The sequence below is a fragment of the Ochotona princeps genome, unplaced genomic scaffold (assembly GCF_030435755.1).
Source record: "Ochotona princeps isolate mOchPri1 unplaced genomic scaffold, mOchPri1.hap1 HAP1_SCAFFOLD_971, whole genome shotgun sequence".
Taxonomy (NCBI): domain Eukaryota; kingdom Metazoa; phylum Chordata; class Mammalia; order Lagomorpha; family Ochotonidae; genus Ochotona; species Ochotona princeps.
The window spans coordinates 49698-69800 of record NW_026700765.1 but is presented as its reverse complement, the minus strand read 5'-3'; the positions used below and the strand labels follow the sequence as shown (position 1 = coordinate 69800).

Sequence of the window (20103 nt, the reverse complement as noted above, 5' to 3'; positions counted from 1 at the left end):
GGCCATCCCTAGCACGGGCTAGCAGTCGGCTTGTAAAAGGGATCAAATCCTGCCTGCATCGAGGACCTGTGCTGGGTGAAGCAAGGCCAACTCCTGGGGCAAATTCCATGTGGCTACATGTCCAGACACTCCAGCTGGGGAAGGCCCTGGGCGGCTCCTGGTACGATGGGAGAGGATGCAGCCTGGGCAGGTCGAGGAGGAGATGAGGGATGCCAGGTGGTGAGAGGGGCCCCGAGACCCGACCTGGGTGGAGGACAGGCGCCCACCGGCATCTGTGGCTCCCAGAGTCCAACATGACCTGCCGCCCGGAGACCTGCTTCTACTCGCTGGGTCACTCTGGGGACAGCGGGGCAGTGCCCCTTCCCACCCGCCGGTGGCAGGGACACACTGTGGTCCCCTCATGCCCTTTCAAGTCCCCCTTCCCACCGTCTCCAATGGTCGTGTTTTGGGCTTCTCCCCAAGGGGAGCCCCACACCCTGCCGCACTCCCCACCAGGTGGCTCCAGTCCTGCACTGTCTCCGGGGTACACCATGGGCAGGTGCCCTGGAGTGCAGCAGACACTGCTGGTGCTGCCCTGCTCTCTGCTGGCCAAGTCCCCACACAGGATGGCACACAGCCACAGTAGCTGCCTTTGGGGACATGGGACAGCAAGCATGGCCCGTGAGGAGTGAACACTGTCTCCACACAGAGCTCCCAGGTGGGGCTGTCCTCAGACTGGGGGCCCCTCTGCCTTTGGGGTCCCTTCTTTCTACCAGCAGGACCCCAACACTGCAGCAGCTGTGCGGTGCTGCCCGTGCTCTGGGACAGGTGAGTGGAGTCTTGAGGGGACTAAGGGACAGCTGGGCCCCACCACGTGGCTCTGCTTACATAGCCAAAGTTTGGCTCACCTTAAAGCGTTCGTGCAGGGCCTGGTGGCCTAGTGGCTAAAGTCCTCACCTTGTACGCGCCAAGATCCCATATGGGCGCTGGTTCTAATCCCGGCAGCTCCACTTTCCATCCAGCTCCCTGCTTGTGGCCTGGGAAAGCAGTCGAGGACGGCCCAAAGCCTTGGGACCCTGCACCCGCGTGGGAGACCTGGAGGAAGTTCCTGGTTCCTGGCTTCGGATCGGCACAGCACCTGCTGTTGCACTCCCTTGGGGAGTGAATCATTGGATGGAAGATCTTCCTCTCTGTCTCTCCTCCTCTCTGTGTATCTGACTTTGCAATAAAAATAAATAAATCTTTAAAAAAAAAAAAGCTTTAGGGCCCGGCGGCGTGGCCTAGCGGCTAAAGTCCTCGCCTTGAACGCGCCAGGATCCCATATGGGTGCTGGTTCTAATCCCAGCAGCCAGACTTCCCATCCAGCTCCCTGCTTGTGGCCTGGGAAAGCAGTCGAGGACGGCCCAAGGCTTTGGGACCCTGCACCCACGTGGGAGACCTGGAAGAGGTTCCTGGTTCCCAGCTTCGGATTGGCGTGCACCGGCCTATTGCAGCTCACTTGGGGAGTGAATCATCGGACGGAAGATCTTCCTCTCTGTCTCTCCTCCTCTCTGTATATCTGGCTTTCCAATAATAATAAAATCTTAAAAAAAAAAAAAAAAAGCTTTAGTGCAAAGGAGAAGGACCCAGCACTGACAGAGGGGCTACGGTGGCAGAGCCACAGTTACGGCTGCCGCCTGCCCTGGTTCGTCTTAGCTCGTGGGTTGTTGTGAAGTCGGTGAGTGTGGACTGAGGGCCGCAAGATGACCATCAAACTCTACAGGCACGAGGCCTCCTGAGGCTGCCCGTGGTAGCCAACAATACAAACAGTATGCGTGTGACACGTGTCATGGTGACCTGAAACCTGAGCCAGGACCCAGCACACTCTAGCCCAGAGGGCTTTGTGGCTCTGGGGGGTGGGAAGCCCACCACGGGGCCCTCCCCTGGTGATGGTATTCAAACCCAGTCCCCCCGGAAGGCCCACTCGTGCGCAGTCTCAGTGCCCTGTACTGGCAGCTCCATGTGTGACTTGACTGTCACATGGTCCAGATGCTGGGCTGGGAGGGGGTGCCAAGGACAACCTGGGGAGCCGGAGGACTGGAGAGTGAACCCACCTGCTGGGCCCCTTCCCACGTGTCCCTGACAATGGAGGCTGGCCAGGCAGAAGCTTGGCTCTCCCACACCAGGATGGGGAGCCAAGTCCAGGGGTCACCTCCCAGGGTGCATGGCAGTGGGAGCCAAAGTTAGGAGCCAGAGCTAGCTCCCAGGCACCCAGGGGTCCTGCAGGGTCCTGCTGGCAGGTCACCAGCGCTTGGATCTGACACCTCCGAGTGCTTGTTGCAGTGTGGTTACTATGAAACATGCTGGCCCCTCCCTGTAAAGCCTGGCCAGGGTGGCCTGCCTTCCAGGCACCTGCTTAGTGCACAAGGAAGATGGGAAAGATGAAACCAACCAACAAAGTCATCTCCCTGTTCATAGTGGGGCTTGGGAATTAACGGGGAGGGGAGTGGTAAACGGAGCTTCCACTGGTGACCGCGAGTGACAGAATGAGATGGCCCAGGAGGTCAGCATGGTCCTTGCCAGCAGCTGACAAGCAAGGATGGTGGCAGAGAGCTCCGTGGAGGAAGGGAGCGTGGCCTGGCAAGCATGCTGCCCCAGCCTGTGTCACCCCCAAGGGCCCCGTGTCCTGGCTGCCCTGCACTGGGCTGAGGTCTGGCTCCTCACTCCCAGGACCTCATGTACCCTTAGTATAGGCTGATCCTGATCTTCCTGGGGCCAGGGCACGCACAGCCCCCTCCCCGTGGCCCTGCTTCCACAGCTCCGCACTCATTGTTGGGTTCTCTCTAGGTTTATATGTAAATATATATATATAAATATAAAAATATATATTATAAATAAATATATAAATATATTTATATATATATATAAAACATTTGTTTGTGGTGATGCTTTTATAATTAAGGACGCATGCCCATGTGGACCACCAGTTAGGGTGAGGAGGGTCAGAAATGCCTCCAATCTCCTTTTTCTTTCTGTGTCTGGGGGAAATGGGGAGAGGGGAGAGGGCTGTGCCCAGCAGCCTAGCTGCCTCAGTACGTGGGGGTGGAGGACGGACACTTGATGTCATCCCAGGGTCCCTGATGTGGAGCATGTTCCGAGGGGACTGCTTAAGTAGCTTCAGTGGTTCTGACATGTTGATTTCGTTGCTCCAAGGTTGAGGAAATCCTCCCAACATCCATTGGTTGACAGTCCACCCTAGAGTCTCGCCCGTGTCCTTGCTGTCAGAGCTCGGCTGGGAGGGTTGTCGGATTCTCTCTGCCCCCCTTCCTCTGCCATGGTACTGGACGTCCTCTGCAGCCGTGTCCTGCAGGTGCAACTGGGCGTGTCGTCCACTGCCCAGGCTTCAGCACCCGAGGAGGCACTCCACGGTGAGACCACAGATCCTGTGATTTTCCCCCGTGGTTGTTCTTCTGAAACCAGTAGTCCAGTCAAGGGGTCCCCAAAGAACCTCATCAGAGGTGGCCCCAGAACTGACACCTGAGTGTGGCCACCAGTGCGGGGTCCGGCTCAGTCTGTCCCCCACATCAGCCTACACGCACACTGGTGGTTGCAGTTGCTGGGCCAGTTCCATCTGCAGCCCCATCTTTTATGCAAACTAATGGATGCTGCGGCCCAGCCCAGCTCTGCCCACCACACCCCAGGAACGGCAGCCCAGTCAGAATGACTCGAGTAACACCCACCAGGCCCGCCCCCATGCCTGGTTCCTGCGCATGCCGGTGTGTGTGGCAGACTGGTCCAGTCTGTGCCACTTCCCATTCGGCTTCCGAACACATCAGTGGGTGTTGGAACCTAGCTCAGCCTGACCAACCCCCACTGTCCAGCCCACACTCACGCCAGCACTCTCTGGGGTTTTAAAATTATTTACTTGAAGTGACAGGGATGGGATGGGGAGAGAATCTTCCATCTTGTGTTTCACCTTCCAAAGGCCCGAGACAGCCGTCTTCCGCGGTAGTGGCCGGAGTCCCTGGCCTTCACTTGCTCCCAGGCACCTGAGCAGGAGCCCAGGACCCTCCAATGTGGTAGGCCTGCCTCCCAGCGTCCAGTCAAGAGCAAGGACCCTGCATTCCTGCGTGGCCCCTGTTGGCTGCTGCACTCCATGGCCCGTGTGGCTCTCATCTCTGCCTCTGTGGTTGTACTGTCAAGCAGTTCGAGTCCTGGCCTCTCTGCTTTCCATCTGGCTCCCTGCTAACGCGCCAATGAGCCACGTGGGAGACCGGGAGGAAGTGTTTGGCCTCACCTTGGCTGTGCAGCCATCTGCTAAGCAAACCAGATGTCCTCTCTGCCTGCGGAACCGGTCAGTGCACAGCCCCAGCCACTTGTCAACCACAGCAACGCGGGGTCCCCACACAGTGTCCAGCCCAGGGGTCACTGCGGGGTTCACAGCTGCTGCGCTACCATGCCAGTGACCCTGCGCCCTGACTTTTCCTACATCCCGCTCTCTGCCTAACCCTGTCTGCAGGGCCACTTCATGGAGCAGCTGCTCTCACCAAACGTGGCACATATCAGACCCCGTGCTGTGGTCTGCGAGAGGCATCAATTCATCTGAAAGTCAGAGGCTGGCCTAGGCCTGCTCACTCCCCCACGGCCCCCTTCTGCCCCAGTGCCTCAGCTGACTGCTCACTGGCTGTGCGCGGAGGGTCATACCCACAACTCTACGCTCTCCTGACCCACCTAGCGAGGGCACGGCCCCAAGGAGGCCGGGTCAGGCGGCAGTGTGGGCGTGGGAGGCAGCACCCCACTTGGGCATGGCCTGTCCAGCACGGCCTGGTGAGCCCAAGGGCCACCTCAGGTGGCTGCAGGGACCCGAGGGGCTGGGGTCAGGAGGGAGGTGCCCTGTACCGTTCTCAAAACTTCTCCAAGTCAAAAAATAATACCGGAATTTAAAATGATCAGGGCTGCCCTGTGAAGCAGCACCCGCCATGAACCTCGGTTGGAGTCCTGCCGCTCCGCCCCCATTCCAGCACCGTGCCGGTACACCTGGGAGGGCAGCGGAGGATGGCCCAGTCACTGGGTCCCTGCGCCTACAGGGGAGACCCAGTGGTACTCCTGGCTACCAGCTTCAGTTGGCCCGGCCCTGTCCACACCCCGCCCCCTCTGCGCACCGGCGCCTGTGGAACCGACTCCACGCCAAGGCCCGGGTTGGGCGGAGCGACACAGCCGTAGGGAATGCTACACAGTGGCCAGACCCGTGCAGGAGCGCGTGGAGACCTTGGCTTTATTGAGGGCCGCAGCGTGCAGACCAGTTTCTGCCGGCTCCCTGCTTGCCGGGCCCTCTGGCACCTCAGCCTTCCCCAGAGGCGGGGGCTTCGGCCGTGCCTTCAGAGGCCAGGGTGTCCACTGAGTGTGCGCTGTGAAGCTCCGGCTCGCCGGACAGGCCTAGGGACAGCTTGAGACTGGACTTGACGGCAGGGAACACGTCCGGCAGGACTACCCGCAGTGAGGAGGAGCCAGAAGACAAGTTCAAGTCGTCCTGCGGCCGCATCAGGGACGGGGTCCGGGAGCTGATGTGCGACGGAGTCGTGGACGGGACCCGGGGCACCGCGAGCGACGGAGTCATGGACGGGGCTCTGGAGGCTGAGTGGGACAGTGTCCGTGGGTGCGACAACGTCAGGGACTGGTCCCGGGAGGCCGAGTGGGACAGGGTCCGTGGGCGCAATGGGGCCACAGATGGGTCTCGGGAGGCCTGGCGTGACGGCGCCGGGGACCGGGCCTGGGACACCGCGCGTGACTGAGTCCCAGCTTGGTCCTCAGGGTGCGATGCGACCACAGACGGGGCCCGGGAGGCCGCGCACGACGGGCCTTTGCGGGTCGTGAGGGCGCCAGGGCGCGAGACCTGGGGGGTTGGCTGCCAGAGTGGGGGCCCCTCGGGCCCCCTGCGCAGCCAGCCGTGCATGTCCACCAGGTTGCACGTGTCCTTGTGCTCGCGCCGCAGCTGTGCACGCTGCTCGAGCAGCTGGCGCCGCATGTCGTGCAGCAGCTGGGCCCGTTGCAGCAGCCGCAGCAGCTCCTGCCGCAGGCGCCCGTTGTCCGCCTTGAGCAACTGCGTGTGCCCCACGAGCGCGCGCGCCGCCTCCCGCTCGGCGCGCCGGGTCAGGGACTGCACGCGCTGCCGCGCCTCGCGCTCCAGCCCCGCCTTGTCCTCCAGGAAGCGCCGTTTGACCCGGTGCAGCACCTGCGTGTGCTCCACCCGCATGTGCAGCAGTTCGCGCTCCAGGGCCCGGATCCGCGCCAGCTGCTCTAGCTGCAGCTCCTGTCACGGGGCACAGGTCAGCGCCCCGCATGCCCGGCCTCTACCCTGCCCGCCCCGCCTGCGGGCGCGCCTTCACTGGCCTTGTAGGGCTGCAGCTCCTGCACCTGCTGCGCCATCTGCGCCGCGCGCTCCTGCATGTCCAGCAGCTGTGTGCGCACCCCGTCCTCGCGCCCCTGGTACAGCGATGCCAGCTCGGCGCGCTGCCAGTGCACCTGTGCCAGGTCGACGCGGTTCTGCTCCTCCAGGCGCACGATGGCATTGGCGCAGCGCTGCGCACGTGCACTGACATAACTGGCATACAGTCGATTTTCTTCGCGCAGGCGCAGCGCTTCACGGTCCAGGAGGGCGTTCTCCTGCAGCACGTGGTCCACGCGCTGTTCGCAGGCCTCCAGCTGCTCCGAGAGCAGCGAGTATTCACGTTGCAGATACTGCGCGCGCTCTGACAGCTGTGGCTCGCCGCCTTCGCCCACCGGGCCCAGCCGACGCCCCGTGCTCGGCCCGCGCTTCTTCTTGGGAGCCATGGGACCGGGGCAGGGGCCCTAGGCTGCGTGACAAGGCCACTCCTGCGCCTCCCCGGCCGGGATAGCTCAGGTCAAGGGACGCTGGATGCGATTCAGAATTATAGGGTCTCCGGGGTCAGGGGCCGTGTCGCCAACATTCACTCACAGGATCCCTTGGGGCCTTGTCCGCCCCACCTGTTTGTTCCTCTGCAAGTCTCCGTGGAGACGGAACTCGGCACCCTCGGCACCCCACCCCCACCCCGTCGTTCGGCAACTCCTTAGTGCCCCGAACACGCGGGACACCCACATGCCCGGCAGTGTCTCCCCGCAGCTTCTGCTCGCCCAGGATTCCTAGCTTTCCTGTAGACGGCTAGGTTCTTGTGAGTGGTGGGGCCAGGTCATCCAGGGGTCCCTGGCCCAGCCCTGACACTCATCCCAACATCCCGAGTGGCTGTACAGTGAGGGGCTGCTCGGGGGTCCGGCTACTGTCAGTTTACTGTAACCTTCAGGACCAGAAGCTGAGAGGGACAGGGGGGTGCACAGGTGGGGTGAGCCTGGAACCCCCAGTCTCTGCGACCCTCCTCGGTAGCTGTTCCCCCCGCAGGCTGTGCCTGGCTGCCAGAGCATGGGCAGATGGGAAGATTGGTCCTGGTGGGAAGGTTTGCGTTGGAAGCAGCCTGCTGGACAGCGCGGTTGAGGCATCCCTGCCCCGCTCGTTGCACAAGTTCAGCTTGTGAACAAAAATAAAAGGTCGCAAACTTTAGCCTTGAAAGGCCTTCCCCAAGCAGCCTCTGCCTGTCCGTGTCTACACGACGACTTCCGGGGGTGGGCGGCGGGCGCCCAGGCTGGGCTGCAGCTGGGGGGCACCTGGGAGGCAGCAGAGATGGCTCAAGGTGCTGGTCCCTGATGCCCACACGGGGGCCCCAGGGACGTGCAGCCTGGGCTGCTGTGGGCTGTGACCCCATTGCTGCGCTGCACACTCACTCCCTGTCTGGCTTTCAAATAAACTGACACCAAGTAACACGCTTGAGGAAAGGCAAACACAGATGTGCCGTGAGTGGAGGAGTGGCCCCCAGCTCCTTGCAGGCTCTGGGGAGCCACTGGGGAAAGGCCACTGTGTCTCTCCCTCAGCCCCTCCAAGGCCTACTGCCCATCCCTGCACACCAGGGCCAAGGTCACCACGTGGCCCGTGCCACAGCCCTTCCTCTGCCGAGGCAACTCCTGGACTGGGATGCCAGATTCACACACAGCTCCAGCCCCACGCTCTGTGCACCTTGGAGGGCCCGCCCCAGCCAGGACAAAGCCCAGCACCTGACAGCGGGCAGTGTCCAGGGTCACCCCTGCTCCCTGCGGCTGCCCCAGCGTGGGTCTAGCTGCAGTGTGTGGCTCTCCTGGTCTGCTCAGGCCCAGCCCTCCATACATGTCCAACACAGGTGCGCTCAGCCTGGCACCCTCACTGCCCGTCCCAGTGGGCGCCCATCCCCGTGTCGGGTGCGTGGGGAGGAGTGGCTGCCTGGGACCATAGTTACCGCTGTGTCAAGGGGACACTGCTGTCCTTGGTGCCAGCCACATGCCCGGGTCTCATTCGCTTTACTCAGAGCGCCAGCCGCCCCTTTGCTGGCCATTTGGCTCTTCACGTCTGCCTTCTTCTGACCTCTGCACTCCTTCCTGCCCTTCTGGGGCCTCCCCGTTTCCAGCTTCCAAGGTGGAGGCTGACAGCAAGCAGATGAAGGAGCAGGGCTCCCGCTGCCCACACTGCCGCCTCCTCGCCCCAGGCCGCCCCAGGGCCGGCTTACTTGAGGATTTTCCAAGTCCTTCTGCTCCGCCTTACCCTCAAAGACGTGGCTTTAGAGAGCCGGGTTTGTCCCAGGCCTCTTGCTCCAAGCAGCTGCAAGGGCTCTAAGGCCGCTCCCCGGGCTGGCCCGCCCTGAGCCGCCGGGCGCCTGCGTCTCCAGCCCCAGTCCCCTTCCCCGATCGGGCAGCCCCCGCGCGCAGCACCTCGGGGTGCCGCGCCCCGCTCCAAGGAGCGACCGCAGACACGGCCGGGAGGGGCTGGGCCACCGGGGCGCAGGCGCACCACAGGCTGTGCTCTCGGGTCGCCGGGCAACGCGATGCAACAGTCGAGCCGCCATGTGCGCCGCCGAGGTGGACTCTCTCGTAGCTCAGCGATTCCGCATCAAGCGACGACTAGGAAAAGGGGTGAGCGCCAGGGAGGGCCCAGCGGACCTGCTGCTGCGGACTGCGGGCGGCGCCGGACCCTGAGCCCCGCAGCCTGTGCCCTGAGCCCCATGGCCTGTGCCCTGAGCCCCGCGGACTGTGCCCTGAGCTCCGCGGCCTGTGTCCTGAGCCCCACAGCCTGTGCCCTGAGCCCCATGGCCTGTGCCCTGAGCCCCGCGGACTGTGCCCTGAGCCCCGCGGACTGTGCCCTGAGTCTCGGGGCCTGTGTCCTGAGCCCCGCAGCCTGTGTCCCGAATCCTGCGGCCTGGGCCCTGAGCCCCACAGCCTGTGCCCCGAGCCCCTTGGGCCTCAGTTCCCTCGTGGGGGTGATGGCTCCTGGTCCCCACGCCCGCCACCCTGCTTCCAGGGGCCAGCCTAAGCGCCCGGCCCACCTGCCTCTGACGCGGAGCGGGGAAGGGTGTGAAGGGCCTCCCCAGCACAGGCTTGCTGGGGCCTCCCTAGGATGCAGGGAGCAGGGTGGGTGGACAGGGTGCGTGGGCAGCAGCAGGCCCATGCCCTAGCCCCATGCGCTCCCCAGGCCTATGGCATCGTGTGGAGAGCAGTGGACCGCAGGACAGGCGAGGTGGTGGCCATCAAGAAGATCTTCGATGCCTTCAGGGATAAGATGGACGCGCAGGTAGGTGGTGGGTAGGGGTGGGGCAGGAGTGCTGAGTGCCTTGAGCCAAGGGAGGCGGTCAGACCACGGACCCGGGGCTGCAGCTGTCCTGGGGCCTCCACCTCTCACACCTCCCCTCCTCTCACACCTCCCCTCCTCCTCTCACATCTCCCCTCTCACACCTCCCCTCCTCTCACACCTGCCCATGTACTGTCGCACACATGTCTTCCTATTGTACCTGTCCCCTTTACTCACTCTTGCTTCTGCTTCTTCCAGAGGACGTTCCGGGAGATCATGCTTCTTCAGGTCTGTGACCCGGGCCCCCTGGGGGCAGAGGGGGAAGTTGGAGCCCGAGTGCCCGTCCAGCAGGAGCTGACTCTTCCCAGGAGTTTGAAGGCCATCCCAACATTATCCGCCTCCTGGACGTGATCCGAGCACAGAATGACCGGGACATCTACCTGGTGTTCGAATCCATGGGTGAGAGGCCATGCATCCGTTGTCATCATTGTCCTGTGGGCCTGCAAACAGTGATCACCTTGGCTGCCCAAACCCAGCCTGCTCCACCAGGACACACCTGCCCACTCCCCCCCATTGAGACACACCTCCCACTCCCCCCAGGACACACCTGCCCACACTCCCATAGGGACACAAATGCCCACTCCCCCCCATTGAGACACATCTGCCCACCCTCCCCCCAGGACACACCTGCCCACTCCCCCATAGGAACACACCTGCCCACTCCCCCCCATTGAGACACACCTGCCCACTCCCCCCCACTGAGACACATCTGCCCACTCCCCCCATTGAGACACACCTCCCACTCCCCCCAGGACACACCTGCCCACTCCCCCCCATTGAGACACACCTGCCCACTCCCCCATAGGGACACACCTGCCTACCCTCCCATAGGGACACACATGCCCACTCCCCCCAGGACACACCTGCCCACTCCCCCTAGGACACACCTGCCCACTCCCCCCAGGACACACCTGCCCACTCCCCCTAGGACACACCTGCCCATTTCCCCCAGGATACACCTGCCCACTCCCCCATAGGGACACACCTGCCCACTTCCTCTAGGACACACCTGCCCACTCCCCCCAGGACACACCTGCCCACTCCCCCTAGGACACACCTGCCCATTTCCCCCAGGATACACCTGCCCACTCCCCCATAGGGACACACCTGCCCACTTCCTCTAGGACACACCTGCCCACTCCCCCATAGGGACACACCTGCCCACTCCCCCATAGGGACACACCTGCCCATTCTCTGAGTCCCCTGCCCACAGTCTCTGGCTCCCAACACTGCTGACCGGTGCTGGGGCCTCCTCAGACATAGACCTGGGCACCGTGATCGCCAAGGGCTCATTGCTGCAGGATGCCCACAAACGCTACATCTTCTACCAGCTGCTGCGGGCCACCCAGTCCATCCACGCCAGCCACGTCATCCATCGTGACCAGAAGGTTGGAGCCTATGCAACTGCCCCAGCCCGCCCTCTCTGTGCCCAGCACACCCAGTAGCCGCCTCCTCCTTGCAGCCGTCCAATGTCCTGCTGGACGCCAACTGTCTAGTGAAGCTCTGTGACTTCGGCCTGGCCCGGCCCCTTGGTGGTGAGGCCGAGGGGTCTGGAGGCCAGGCCCTGACAGAGTACGTGGCCACACGCTGGTACCGTGCCCCGGAGGTGCTGCTCTCCTCGCCCTGGTAACCCCCGCCTTCCCCCAGTCCCTTGGGCCCCTGTGCAGGCATGCGCATGTGCACTGGCCTGACCTTGCCAGGGCCCCTGCCCATGCCCTCCTGTCCAGGTACACCCCGGGGGTGGATATGTGGAGCCTGGGCTGCATCCTGGGCGAGATGCTGCGGGGGAGGCCCCTGTTCCCGGGCACGTCCACGCTGCACCAGCTGGAACTCATCCTGCAGGCTATTCCACTGCCCAGTGAGGCTGGTGAGCCTGTGCTGGGGCCGGGGCCCCTGGGTTGCGGAGGGAGGGCCACCCTGGCCTCTACCACCCAGTGAGGCTGGTGAGCCTGTGCTGGGGCCGGGGCCCCTGGGTTGCGGAGGGAGGGCCACCCTGGCCTCTACCACCCAGTGAGGCTGGTGAGCCTGTGCTGGGGCCGGGGCCCTTAGGATGGGGGTGGGGAGGGCCACCCTGGCCCGCTGTGCCTGCTTTCTGTTGCCCCCATAGGCTCAGCAGGTGGGGGTGCTGGTGGCCAGGGTGAGGGTCTCCAGACTTCCCTGGGGTCCTAAGCATCTGAGGGGCTGCCAGTCCCTTCTCCCCCTTCTCCCCCTTCTCCCCCTTCTCCCCCTCAGACCTGCTGGCTCTAGGCTCCAGCTACAGCTCATTGGTTCTACATCACCTGGGCGCCCGGTGAGTGGGGCACTGAGGGTGGCTGGTGTTGGCCTGTGCCAGCCGAGGGCCGCCCTGCTCTTCTGGCCTCAGCCCCCAGCCCGGAGTGTGTGCCAGGAAAATCGGAGCCCCCCTGCCCGGCCCGGGTTCTCGGGATCCACCCAGCCTGGGAAGTGGGGCGGGCCCAACTTGGGCGCCCTGAGAGAACACGCAGGTGGCCGCCCCAGACCTCGGCAGGAGCTGCACGCCCTCCTACCGCCGGACACTCCCGCGCAAGCGCTGGATCTCCTGCAGCGGCTGTTGGTGTTCGCTCCGGACAAGCGACTGAGCGCTGCGCAGGCCCTGCGGCACCCCTACGTGCAGAGGTGCGGTGCAGAGCGGCGGGCTGATGGCCACAGGCCCCCGCACCCCTGGCCTGCCTTTCCCGTCCCGTGCAGGTTCCACTGCCCCGGCCAGGAGTGGACGCGAGAGGCGGCCGTCCGGCTGCCAGCACCCGGACAGCTCCAGCTCTCAGCGGCGGAGTACCGCGACCGTCTCTACCAGGTGCCCCCGTGCGGAGCACCTCGCGGGCGTGACCGCCTCCCGCACCCCCACCCGCACTGAGCGTCCCTCCTCCCGCAGATGCTACTGCAGCGCAGACACCGCGGAAGCGGCCGGACACCCGAGGGCTCGGGCTGCACGCCGCCGGGGACAGAGCGCAGGGCCTCGCGGGCCCGGCCTGCGCAGGAGCCCGCACCCCGGCTTCAGGGAGGCTGCCGCCATGACGGCGAGCGCGGTGCGTGCTGCCGCCCCAGGTTCCCGCGGTGCGGGGCCGCGGGACGGCGAGGCACCAGATTGACGCACGGCTCTACCCGCTCCCCCAGAAGTCCCCGGGCGGCGCCCGGCCCCCCGACTGCAACTCCCAGCCCCAGCGAGGGCGCATCGGCCACCGGAGGTGCCTTCTGCCCCGGCAGGGGTAAGTGGCGGGGCGGAGAACTCGGGCGGCGCCTCCCAGCCGCGCCTTCGGTGACGCCGCGGTTGCGCCTTCCAGGTGAGGCCAGGCGCGGGGGCACCGGCGCCCTCCCTGACCTCGGAGGCCACAGCCCAGGCGGCTAACCGCGTTCTGCTCCGTGACTACCGGACGCGGGCCAGCAGCCGGGGCCCTCGGCGCTCTCCCCCGGCCCGCCCACAGCCACCTCTGTGCGCCCAGGTGCCTCTCCGCGAGGCTGCCGAGCCTCGGCCGGGACGGAAACAGTTTGGCTCGGCCGCCTCGCAGGGGGTGCAGGGCGCCGCCCGGGCCGCGCTCGGAGGCTACTCCCAGGCCTACGGGACCGTCTGCGGCTCGGCACTGGCCCGCCTGCCCCTGCTCCCGGGGCCGCGCGCCTAGCCGCCTCCGCGGCCTCTCTGTGGGAAGAGGGGCCCAGCCCAACCCCACTCCGCCCTCCAATAAAGTGCTACCCACCCGTGCCCTGTACCGCCTTGCCCTCCGTGCGTGTATTCTGGGGCTCCCCTCAGAGCCCATGGTGCCCAGGCTTGTGAGCCCAGCGTCCCCTGGGACCTCCATGCACAGCCTGGAGCCTCTGCAGGGTCCTGGCCCCGTGTGTGATCTGAGCTCGAGAGGAGAAGGGATGGGTCCGGGAGCACACAGCACCACTCTGCTGTTCCGTTGGTCTCCAGACGCCATCGACCCAGGTGGAGACTGGCATGCGGGCCCTGCCATTGAGGGCAGAGGGGGCAGGGTACCCTGCCAGCAGGTGCCAAGGTAGGCTGGCTCAGTGCTTCTCTTCCTGCGGATCCTGGAATGGTCACAGGTCAAAGGTTGCTGCGTCAGCAGCAGATGGGCAGCGTCTTGGAGGCTGGGTGGGGCGGCCCTGGGCCTCACCCTGGGCCACAGGGCTGACCCTGGCTGCTCCGGATGCCAACCTGCACTGAGTCAGCAAGGCGGATGGGAGCCATCCAGCTTGCCCAGTGTCAGGGCACCTGCTGAGGCCATCTGTGACCACCACTGGAGGAAGGCCCAGAGTGGGCACCTGTGCCCCGGCTCGGAGCCCAGCCCGAGTCCACATGGCCAGGGACTGTCCAGGCTCTGGTGCGGCTCGAAGCATCATGGCCAGCAGATGGCCAACCTCTCTTACATACATGGGGGCAGGGCGAGGATGGGTCTGATGGCCAGGCCAGGGCCGCATCACGAGGCCAGGCTGCAGTCAGCTGTCCAGGTCACCTTTATTGCGCCCCCAACATCCACCACAGCCAAGCAGGCACCGCCAGCTCCAACTCTGCTGTCCCTATGAGGGGCATCTGAGGGGAGTGAGCTGCCTACAGACACTGGCAGCTGGGGGGGGGGGAGGAGGAGCCCCCAGCGCTGGGGCGATGAGGAGGAATCCTGAGCAGGTCAGCCCGGTGGGATGGGGAGGGGGTCCCTGAGGCAGCCCCGGGGTGGGGGAAGGCACTGGCTATGAGGAGTCCTCTCCCACACGCAGCCCTGGCTGGGACGCCATGCCCGGGCACGTCACTTCTTGCCTTTCAGCGTACCCAGGATCTTGGGCATAAACTTGCCCACCTTGCTGTCCCTGGCGTCGTCCACCGGGCCGTCCCCCGCCGCCGGGCCGCCCGCCTCCTCCTTCCTGCAGAACACTTCGAAGCGGCTGTAGACGCGTTTCTCCTTGCGCATGCTCTCCATGCGGCGCAGCAGGCGGTCGCGTTCCTCGGCGCTGGCGGGCAGCGTGCGGCTCAGCCGGCCCTGCGCCCCCAGGCTGTCTGAGCGGAAGATGGCCGAGCATTTGTCCTTGTCGGACATGTCTGGGGCCAGGCCACTGGCGGTGGCCACCGCGACCGTGGCGGTAGGCCGGCTGAGCTCAGGGCTGCTGCGGGACACGCCAGGGCCCGGCAGGGCAGGTGTGCGGTGCTTCTGCCCGTGGGAGCTGATCTGCTCCAGGATGGCCTTGGTGTCATCACGCAGGTTGCTGCTATACAAGGCGTTGGCCGTGGCCGAGGCCGAAGCCATGCGTGTGCGCGAGCCCTTCTCCTCGCTGGCCGTGGCCTCAGTGCTGTCACCCCTGCCCAGGGAGGGCCGCTGCGGGCTCTCAGGCTGCCCATTCTCCTGCGGCACAGGGAAGCCTCCACCCTCGTCCTCTGCGCGTCGCGGGTCACCGCCCTTGGGGCTCAGCAGCTGCCTGAGGCGCAGGGAACTCTTGCGCAGAGCTTCGATGGGGCCGCCTGCTGCCTCCTCTGCGGGCGCGGGCTTTAGGGTCTCCCCGGGGAAGGTAAAGGTGAGGCTACCCCTGCGTTCAGGCACGGGTGGCACAGGGCTGCCCCGGCGCTCGGGCACAGGTGGCACGGGGCTACGCTCCGGACAGGGGGAGGTGGGGCTCGCCTTGGGCTCATTGAGCCCGGCGGTCGGGCTGCCTCTCCGGGTGGGGCTGCCCTTCCGCTCGGGGTAGGCCACCGTGGGGCTCGCTCTGGGCTCCGTGGGGGGCAGCTGCTGCTGCCGTGTGGGCCCCTCCAGCGGCGGGGAGGTGGAACGGCCCTGGGCAGGCAGGAAGCGGGAGGGGAGGCGGTCCGCACCCCCGCGACCCAGTGTGTCCAGCAGCTGCGTGGCCGTGGCCGCCGCAGCACCCGGCTGCCGCTCCGCCTCCTGGTGCAGCCGCTGTGCAAAAGAGTCGCGCAGGTCGAGCAAGCAGCTCTCCAGGCTGCGCCGCTCGCCCCCTGCGCCCCCGGGGGCGGCCGCCTCTTCCCGCCACGCCTGGGACACCACCGCCTTGCTGTGGCTGGAGATGGCGACAGTGGCCCCTGCCCCGCCCACGTCACGGGCAGGGCCCTTGTACTTCTCCAGAAGCTCGGCCACTTTGGCCGAGGCGGCCGAGCGCACGGCCTCGCCGCCGGGCCCCAGGCTCTCGCTGACCGTCTGCTCCTTGTGCTGCACCTGCACCTTCTCGGCGGCCCCGCCGGCGCCCTCGGCCTGCGTGGCGAAGATGAGCGAGGAGCGCAGCCTGGAGCTGCGCTGGATGAGCGGGTTCAGGCGCGAGCGGAAGGAGTCCTGCTTGGCCAGCGCCTCTTCAGGGCCTTCGCGCTCCGCCTGCTCGCCAGGGGCGCTGCCACCGCCGGGCGCCAGGCCCTTGGGCACCAAGGCTGTGGGCAAGCGGAAAGAGGGCGGGAGCGCGTCTCGGGCGCCGGGCGCCAGCACGTCGTCGTCGTAGTCCTCCACGTCCATGGGCGCAGGGAGGCCCTCCTCCCCGGCGCCGTCGCTGTGGCAGCCGCTGAGGTACGAGGCCAGACGCCAGCGCCGCAGGCCAGCGCGCCCCTCGGGCCCGGCCCTGCGCTCCGGGTCGTCCTCGGCGGCAGGGGTCTCCGGGCCCTGCTTGGCTGAGGCCTGACACTGGAACCGCTGGCTCAGATTGGGGCGTGGGGCCCCGCCGGGGTCCAGGCCACGCGGGCCCTGCCCCAAGGCTGGGTCAGAGCCATGGCGGACTTCCCGGGAGGCGCTGGACGGCACGTACTCCAGCCGCTGGTGCGTGTCCAGGCCGAGCTCTGGGAAGCGCGGTCCTGCACCCAGCGCCGGGTCCTCGTGGTCGGCGAAGCCTGGGCGGCCTGCGCGAAGCTTCTCGAAGAGGCCCTGCGGGCGCGTGGGCGCCAGCTGCGGGTCCCACTGGTAGTGCTGCTGGTAGAGCTGGTCTCGCTGGAAGTGGCTGGTCTGGAAGCGGAAGTCGTCTCCATGGCTCAGGTAGGTCTGCCGCGACACCTGCCTCGCTGCCGCGAAGCTCTCCAGGGCCGCACCGTCGGCAAAGCTGTGCCGCTTGAAGGCGTCCACCTCCAGCTGCCGCGCCTGGAAGAAGCCCCGCGGGCCGCCCAGCTCGGCGCCCGGCCGCAGCCCCGCGTGTGGCTCCAGGACTCCCCCGGGCATCCTGGGCTCCTCCCGCCGGAACGGCGACAGGAAATGCCGGTCAGGGTCCAGGAAGGAGGGGAAGCCCAGGCCCTCGTCGCGGGGCGGCGGGAACAGGAGGTGCGCGCGCTTAGGGAAAGAGAAGGGGGTGGGGGCTCCGAGCCCGGGGACGCCCACCAGGGGCCCGGCCCCGGCGTAGGGGGCCAGGGCGTAGGCGTCCATACGGGCCAGCGCCCCGGCTGACGGCACCAGCGGCTCGGACTGCGCAAAGAGGATGCGGAACTCCTCGTCGAAGCTGGACACTAGCTCGCCCTGGAAAACGTGTGCCAGGCTGCGGTGGAGCTTCTCGAAGGACCACATGAAGCTGCGGGAGAAGGGGCGGACTGTTGGAGGGGGCGGGCGAGGGGAGGGCGGGGCTGGGGCTGCCCGGCCACGCCCCGTGCACCTGTAGCTGCCACTCATCACCACGGCGCAGTCCACCAGCAGGAACTTCTCCTTCACGTGTCCCTGGAAGGACTTCCCCGTGCGGCAGTAGTAGGTAGGGCCGGCCACGGTGCGCACACGCAGGAACTGGGGCGAGAGCAGAGGTCAAGGCGCGGGCCGGGTCTTCCCTACTGGCCACCTGCTCAGCTCCCTGTCCCCAACTCACGTCCACGTGGTGCAGGTTGACGCGACACTTCTCCGCCATGTCCAGAAAGTGCTGTGCGTTCATCTCGTCCAGCAGGATGTAGACGGGCACGCGGCGGGCTGCGGCTTCCAGCACCTCGCTCAGCAGGTCCACGTCCGTGAACATGTCCATCACCACAGCCACCACCTGAGGGCGGTCAGGACCCACAGCCAATTCCCGGGCTGTGTCAGCCCACGTGCCCTCCCGGCCCAACCACCCACAGCCCTGGGGCCAGGAGTGGTTGCCGGCAGATGTCAGCCTGGCCAGCGGGCGCCCTCCGTGCCCCAGCCCCTGCTGCCAGGGCTGCCCCCGCTGGCCCCGTCCCCCCGGCCACACACCTGCTGGGCCGAGCGGATCATCCTGCGGACCTCGTCCTTGATGCTGGGATTGTCCGGTGGTGGCGGCTGCACGAGCGTGGTCACCTCAGTGCCCTGGTAGCCGAAGGTCAGGGGCCAGCCCAGGTCCAGCTCGGGCACGGCCTGGTCTGAGTTCACAGGCCAGTAGGTGCCCGAGGAGCCGTCCATGTCCATGTCGGGAGGGCTGCCCTCAGGGGGGTCTCGGGCCACGTGCTGTGGGGGGCGCAGGTGGCGGCTCACGTGGTCCAGTTCTTCAGGGCACAGGAAGTCGGGGGCCCCCTCTGCAGCCAAGAAGCGGTTGTAGGCTTCCGGCCCGCCCTCGGCCAGCGCATCCACTGCCAGGCGGTAGTATTCTTTGTAGTGTGGCGGCAGGTACCCCGGGGCCAGCGGGTTGTCCCCCTGGGAGGAACTCTGGGAGCGACGCGCCATGTTAGGGCCGGGGGCCTGCGGAGGCAGGGACACAAGTTAGGCGCCCACCAGCACGCTCAGGCCTCCTCGCTGGCGAGCCAGGGGCCAGCACCTGCGCAGTACAGAGGCTGGGAGGGCCGGCTGGGCAGCATGCAGCCCCAAGCCCCTCCCACAGCACCCCCCAGCCTTGTCCCTCTTCCTAGGGTCTTCACCCTGCCCCTAGCCGCCCTGCCCTCCTGCAGTTGGGCCCGGCCTCCACCCCTGCCGGGCCCTGGGGCAGTGTGTGCTTTCACCCAAGTCGTCGTCATCCGGCTCCACCCAGGATGAAGCTGTGTTTGCCCGTAGCCTTGGCGCTCACGGTGAGCCCTACCCCCTCCCCAAGGTGGGCCCTGGCAACTCTCACCAGGGCACTGACCACTGTGCTACCACATGCCCGCTGGCCTCTGCCCACTCCTGCCACACAGCTCCTCTAGGCCTGGAGGACCCCCCTGCCCGCAGGGCTGAGGTGTGCCAGAGGTGAGCTGGCCTGGGACACCAGGTGGGGACTGGCTGCTGGCACTGCCAGCAGAGGCTTACCCCACATCTGCCTGTTAGCCTGGACAGCCGCAGGCACCGCAATCACAGGGCAGCATGGAGATGGGGGGACTGGGGGCTGCCCCCAGGGAACCCTTGGGTCCAATCCAATAGTCCCGGAAGCTGTTGGGGCACTTCCTTGTGAGCAGGCCATGCTGGACATGGGTGCAGCAGGAGCCGCTTGGGGTGGGACCCCAGGGTCAGACCCCAGGGGGTCCGGCGAGCCCTGCCCAGCACCTCCAGGGCTGACACCCTGCCTGTCCTGACTCAGGGAAGGGGGCAACAGGTCACGCCCAAGGCTGCACGTGGCAGAGCTGTACCTCCCACCCCAGCCTGCTCCCCTCCAAGGGCCCCATGCGGACCCCAAGTGCGGGAGGGGCCACATCGCACCCCGACCCTGACTCGGAGACCCCTGACTCCTGACTCGGCACGGCTGCTGACCCCTGCCTCGAGGCGGCCTCGCCCCGGCGTCTCAGGCCCTAGGACTGCCCGCCGGTGGCAACAGGGCTGAGAATCTTGCGAGAAAACTCCCCAGCTCTTGACACAAAGTAAAAAGGGGGAGCTGAGGGTGCGGCCCTGCCGGCGCAGGGAGGTGGGGTGGGGTTCGAGGGCCGGAAGTGGACGAGTTCACCTCGCGGGACGCGCACCGCAAGACTCCATGGGTCGGCGTGCCCAGGAAGCCGTGTCGGCGCGGCCAGGTGCCCTGCCTGCCCACTCCTACCCAGGGGTGAGAGCGCGAGCAGCAGGGGGCCTCAATGGGGGCCTCAATGGGGGCCAGGGCGGGGCATTCCCGGCCCCCTACCCAGGCCCCAGCGGGGGGCCCCTCTCCACCAGGTGGGGGGGCGCGCGTCCGCCCCACGGCCCGCACCTCGCCGGCCCCGCGCTCCCCCGCGCTCCCCGGTCCCCACCGGGCCCTTGTCCCTCGAGGCCGCCGCCCGGTCCCCCGCTGGCCCCTGGTCCCCCCAGGCCCGGCCTCGGCGGGGGACTCCGGGCCCGAAGGCCGCCCCCCGCCGGCACACCCCGCGCGAGCCGAGGGAGGGGCCCCTACCTGGCCAGGTGTGCGGGGTCTCGGCGCAGGGGCAGCAGCAGCCGACCGCCGCCCAGCGGCCTCGCGGTCCGGTCGGTCCGGCAGCCACTCCCTGCGCGGCCCGCCCGGCCTGATTCACGCGCCCGCCCCCGCCCCGCCCGCCGCTCCTGCCTCCTGCCTGCCCGGGCAGCACCTGGGGGCGGGGCGGCCCCACCCGCGACGCGCCCGCATTCCTGCGCCAGCCGCGCGGCCGCCCGCGCCCCCGG

General features: G+C 66.7%; 3 protein-coding genes across 3 annotated transcripts; 1 reads left to right on the top strand and 2 right to left on the bottom strand.

Moving 5' to 3' along the window:
• Nucleotides 1–5299: 5299 nt before the first annotated feature.
• CCDC166 (coiled-coil domain containing 166) lies at nt 5300–6856 on the bottom strand. Its single transcript, XM_004580871.2, has 2 exons — nt 6349–6856; nt 5300–6268 (listed from the first exon to the last, which is right to left on the bottom strand). The coding sequence occupies exons 1-2, from the start codon at nt 6787–6789 to the stop codon at nt 5300–5302; spliced, it is 1410 nt and encodes a 469-aa protein (XP_004580928.2). The 5' UTR covers nt 6790–6856.
• A 1989-nt stretch (nt 6857–8845) lies between these two features.
• MAPK15 (mitogen-activated protein kinase 15) lies at nt 8846–13320 on the top strand. The gene is made up of 13 exons (XM_012925649.2): nt 8846–8967; nt 9524–9622; nt 9878–9907; nt 9988–10078; nt 10937–11067; nt 11142–11305; nt 11407–11546; nt 11912–11969; nt 12176–12313; nt 12386–12491; nt 12570–12723; nt 12812–12903; nt 12979–13320. The coding sequence occupies exons 1-13, from the start codon at nt 8899–8901 to the stop codon at nt 13312–13314; spliced, it is 1608 nt and encodes a 535-aa protein (XP_012781103.2). The 5' UTR covers nt 8846–8898; the 3' UTR covers nt 13315–13320.
• Nucleotides 13321–14411: 1091 nt separating this feature from the next.
• Nucleotides 14412–20006, bottom strand: FAM83H (family with sequence similarity 83 member H). The gene is made up of 5 exons (XM_058659871.1): nt 19859–20006; nt 17812–18273; nt 17456–17620; nt 17252–17376; nt 14412–17170 (listed from the first exon to the last, which is right to left on the bottom strand). The coding sequence occupies exons 2-5, from the start codon at nt 18256–18258 to the stop codon at nt 14437–14439; spliced, it is 3471 nt and encodes a 1156-aa protein (XP_058515854.1). The 5' UTR covers nt 18259–18273; nt 19859–20006; the 3' UTR covers nt 14412–14436.
• Between the last annotated feature and the right edge of the window lie 97 nt (nt 20007–20103).

Bases quoted from the DNA above. Each gene is read 5' to 3' on its own strand.
- CCDC166 (XM_004580871.2), bottom strand. From the start codon at position 6,789: ATGGCTCCCAAGAAGAAGCGCGGGCCGAGCACGGGGCGTCGGCTGGGC. The intron at 6,269-6,348 runs GCCAGTGAAGGC...GCCCCGTGACAG, and splicing joins AGGAGCTGCAGCCCTACAAG to GAGCTGCAGCTAGAGCAGCT.
- MAPK15 (XM_012925649.2), top strand. From the start codon at position 8,899: ATGTGCGCCGCCGAGGTGGACTCTCTCGTAGCTCAGCGATTCCGCATC. The intron at 8,968-9,523 runs GTGAGCGCCAGG...TGCGCTCCCCAG, and splicing joins AGCGACGACTAGGAAAAGGG to GCCTATGGCATCGTGTGGAG. The intron at 12,724-12,811 runs GTGCGTGCTGCC...CCGCTCCCCCAG, and splicing joins CCGCCATGACGGCGAGCGCG to AAGTCCCCGGGCGGCGCCCG.
- FAM83H (XM_058659871.1), bottom strand. From the start codon at position 18,258: ATGGCGCGTCGCTCCCAGAGTTCCTCCCAGGGGGACAACCCGCTGGCC. The intron at 17,621-17,811 runs GTGTGTGGCCGG...GACCGCCCTCAG, and splicing joins TGATCCGCTCGGCCCAGCAG to GTGGTGGCTGTGGTGATGGA. The intron at 17,171-17,251 runs GTGCACGGGGCG...CTTCTCCCGCAG, and splicing joins GTGATGAGTGGCAGCTACAG to CTTCATGTGGTCCTTCGAGA.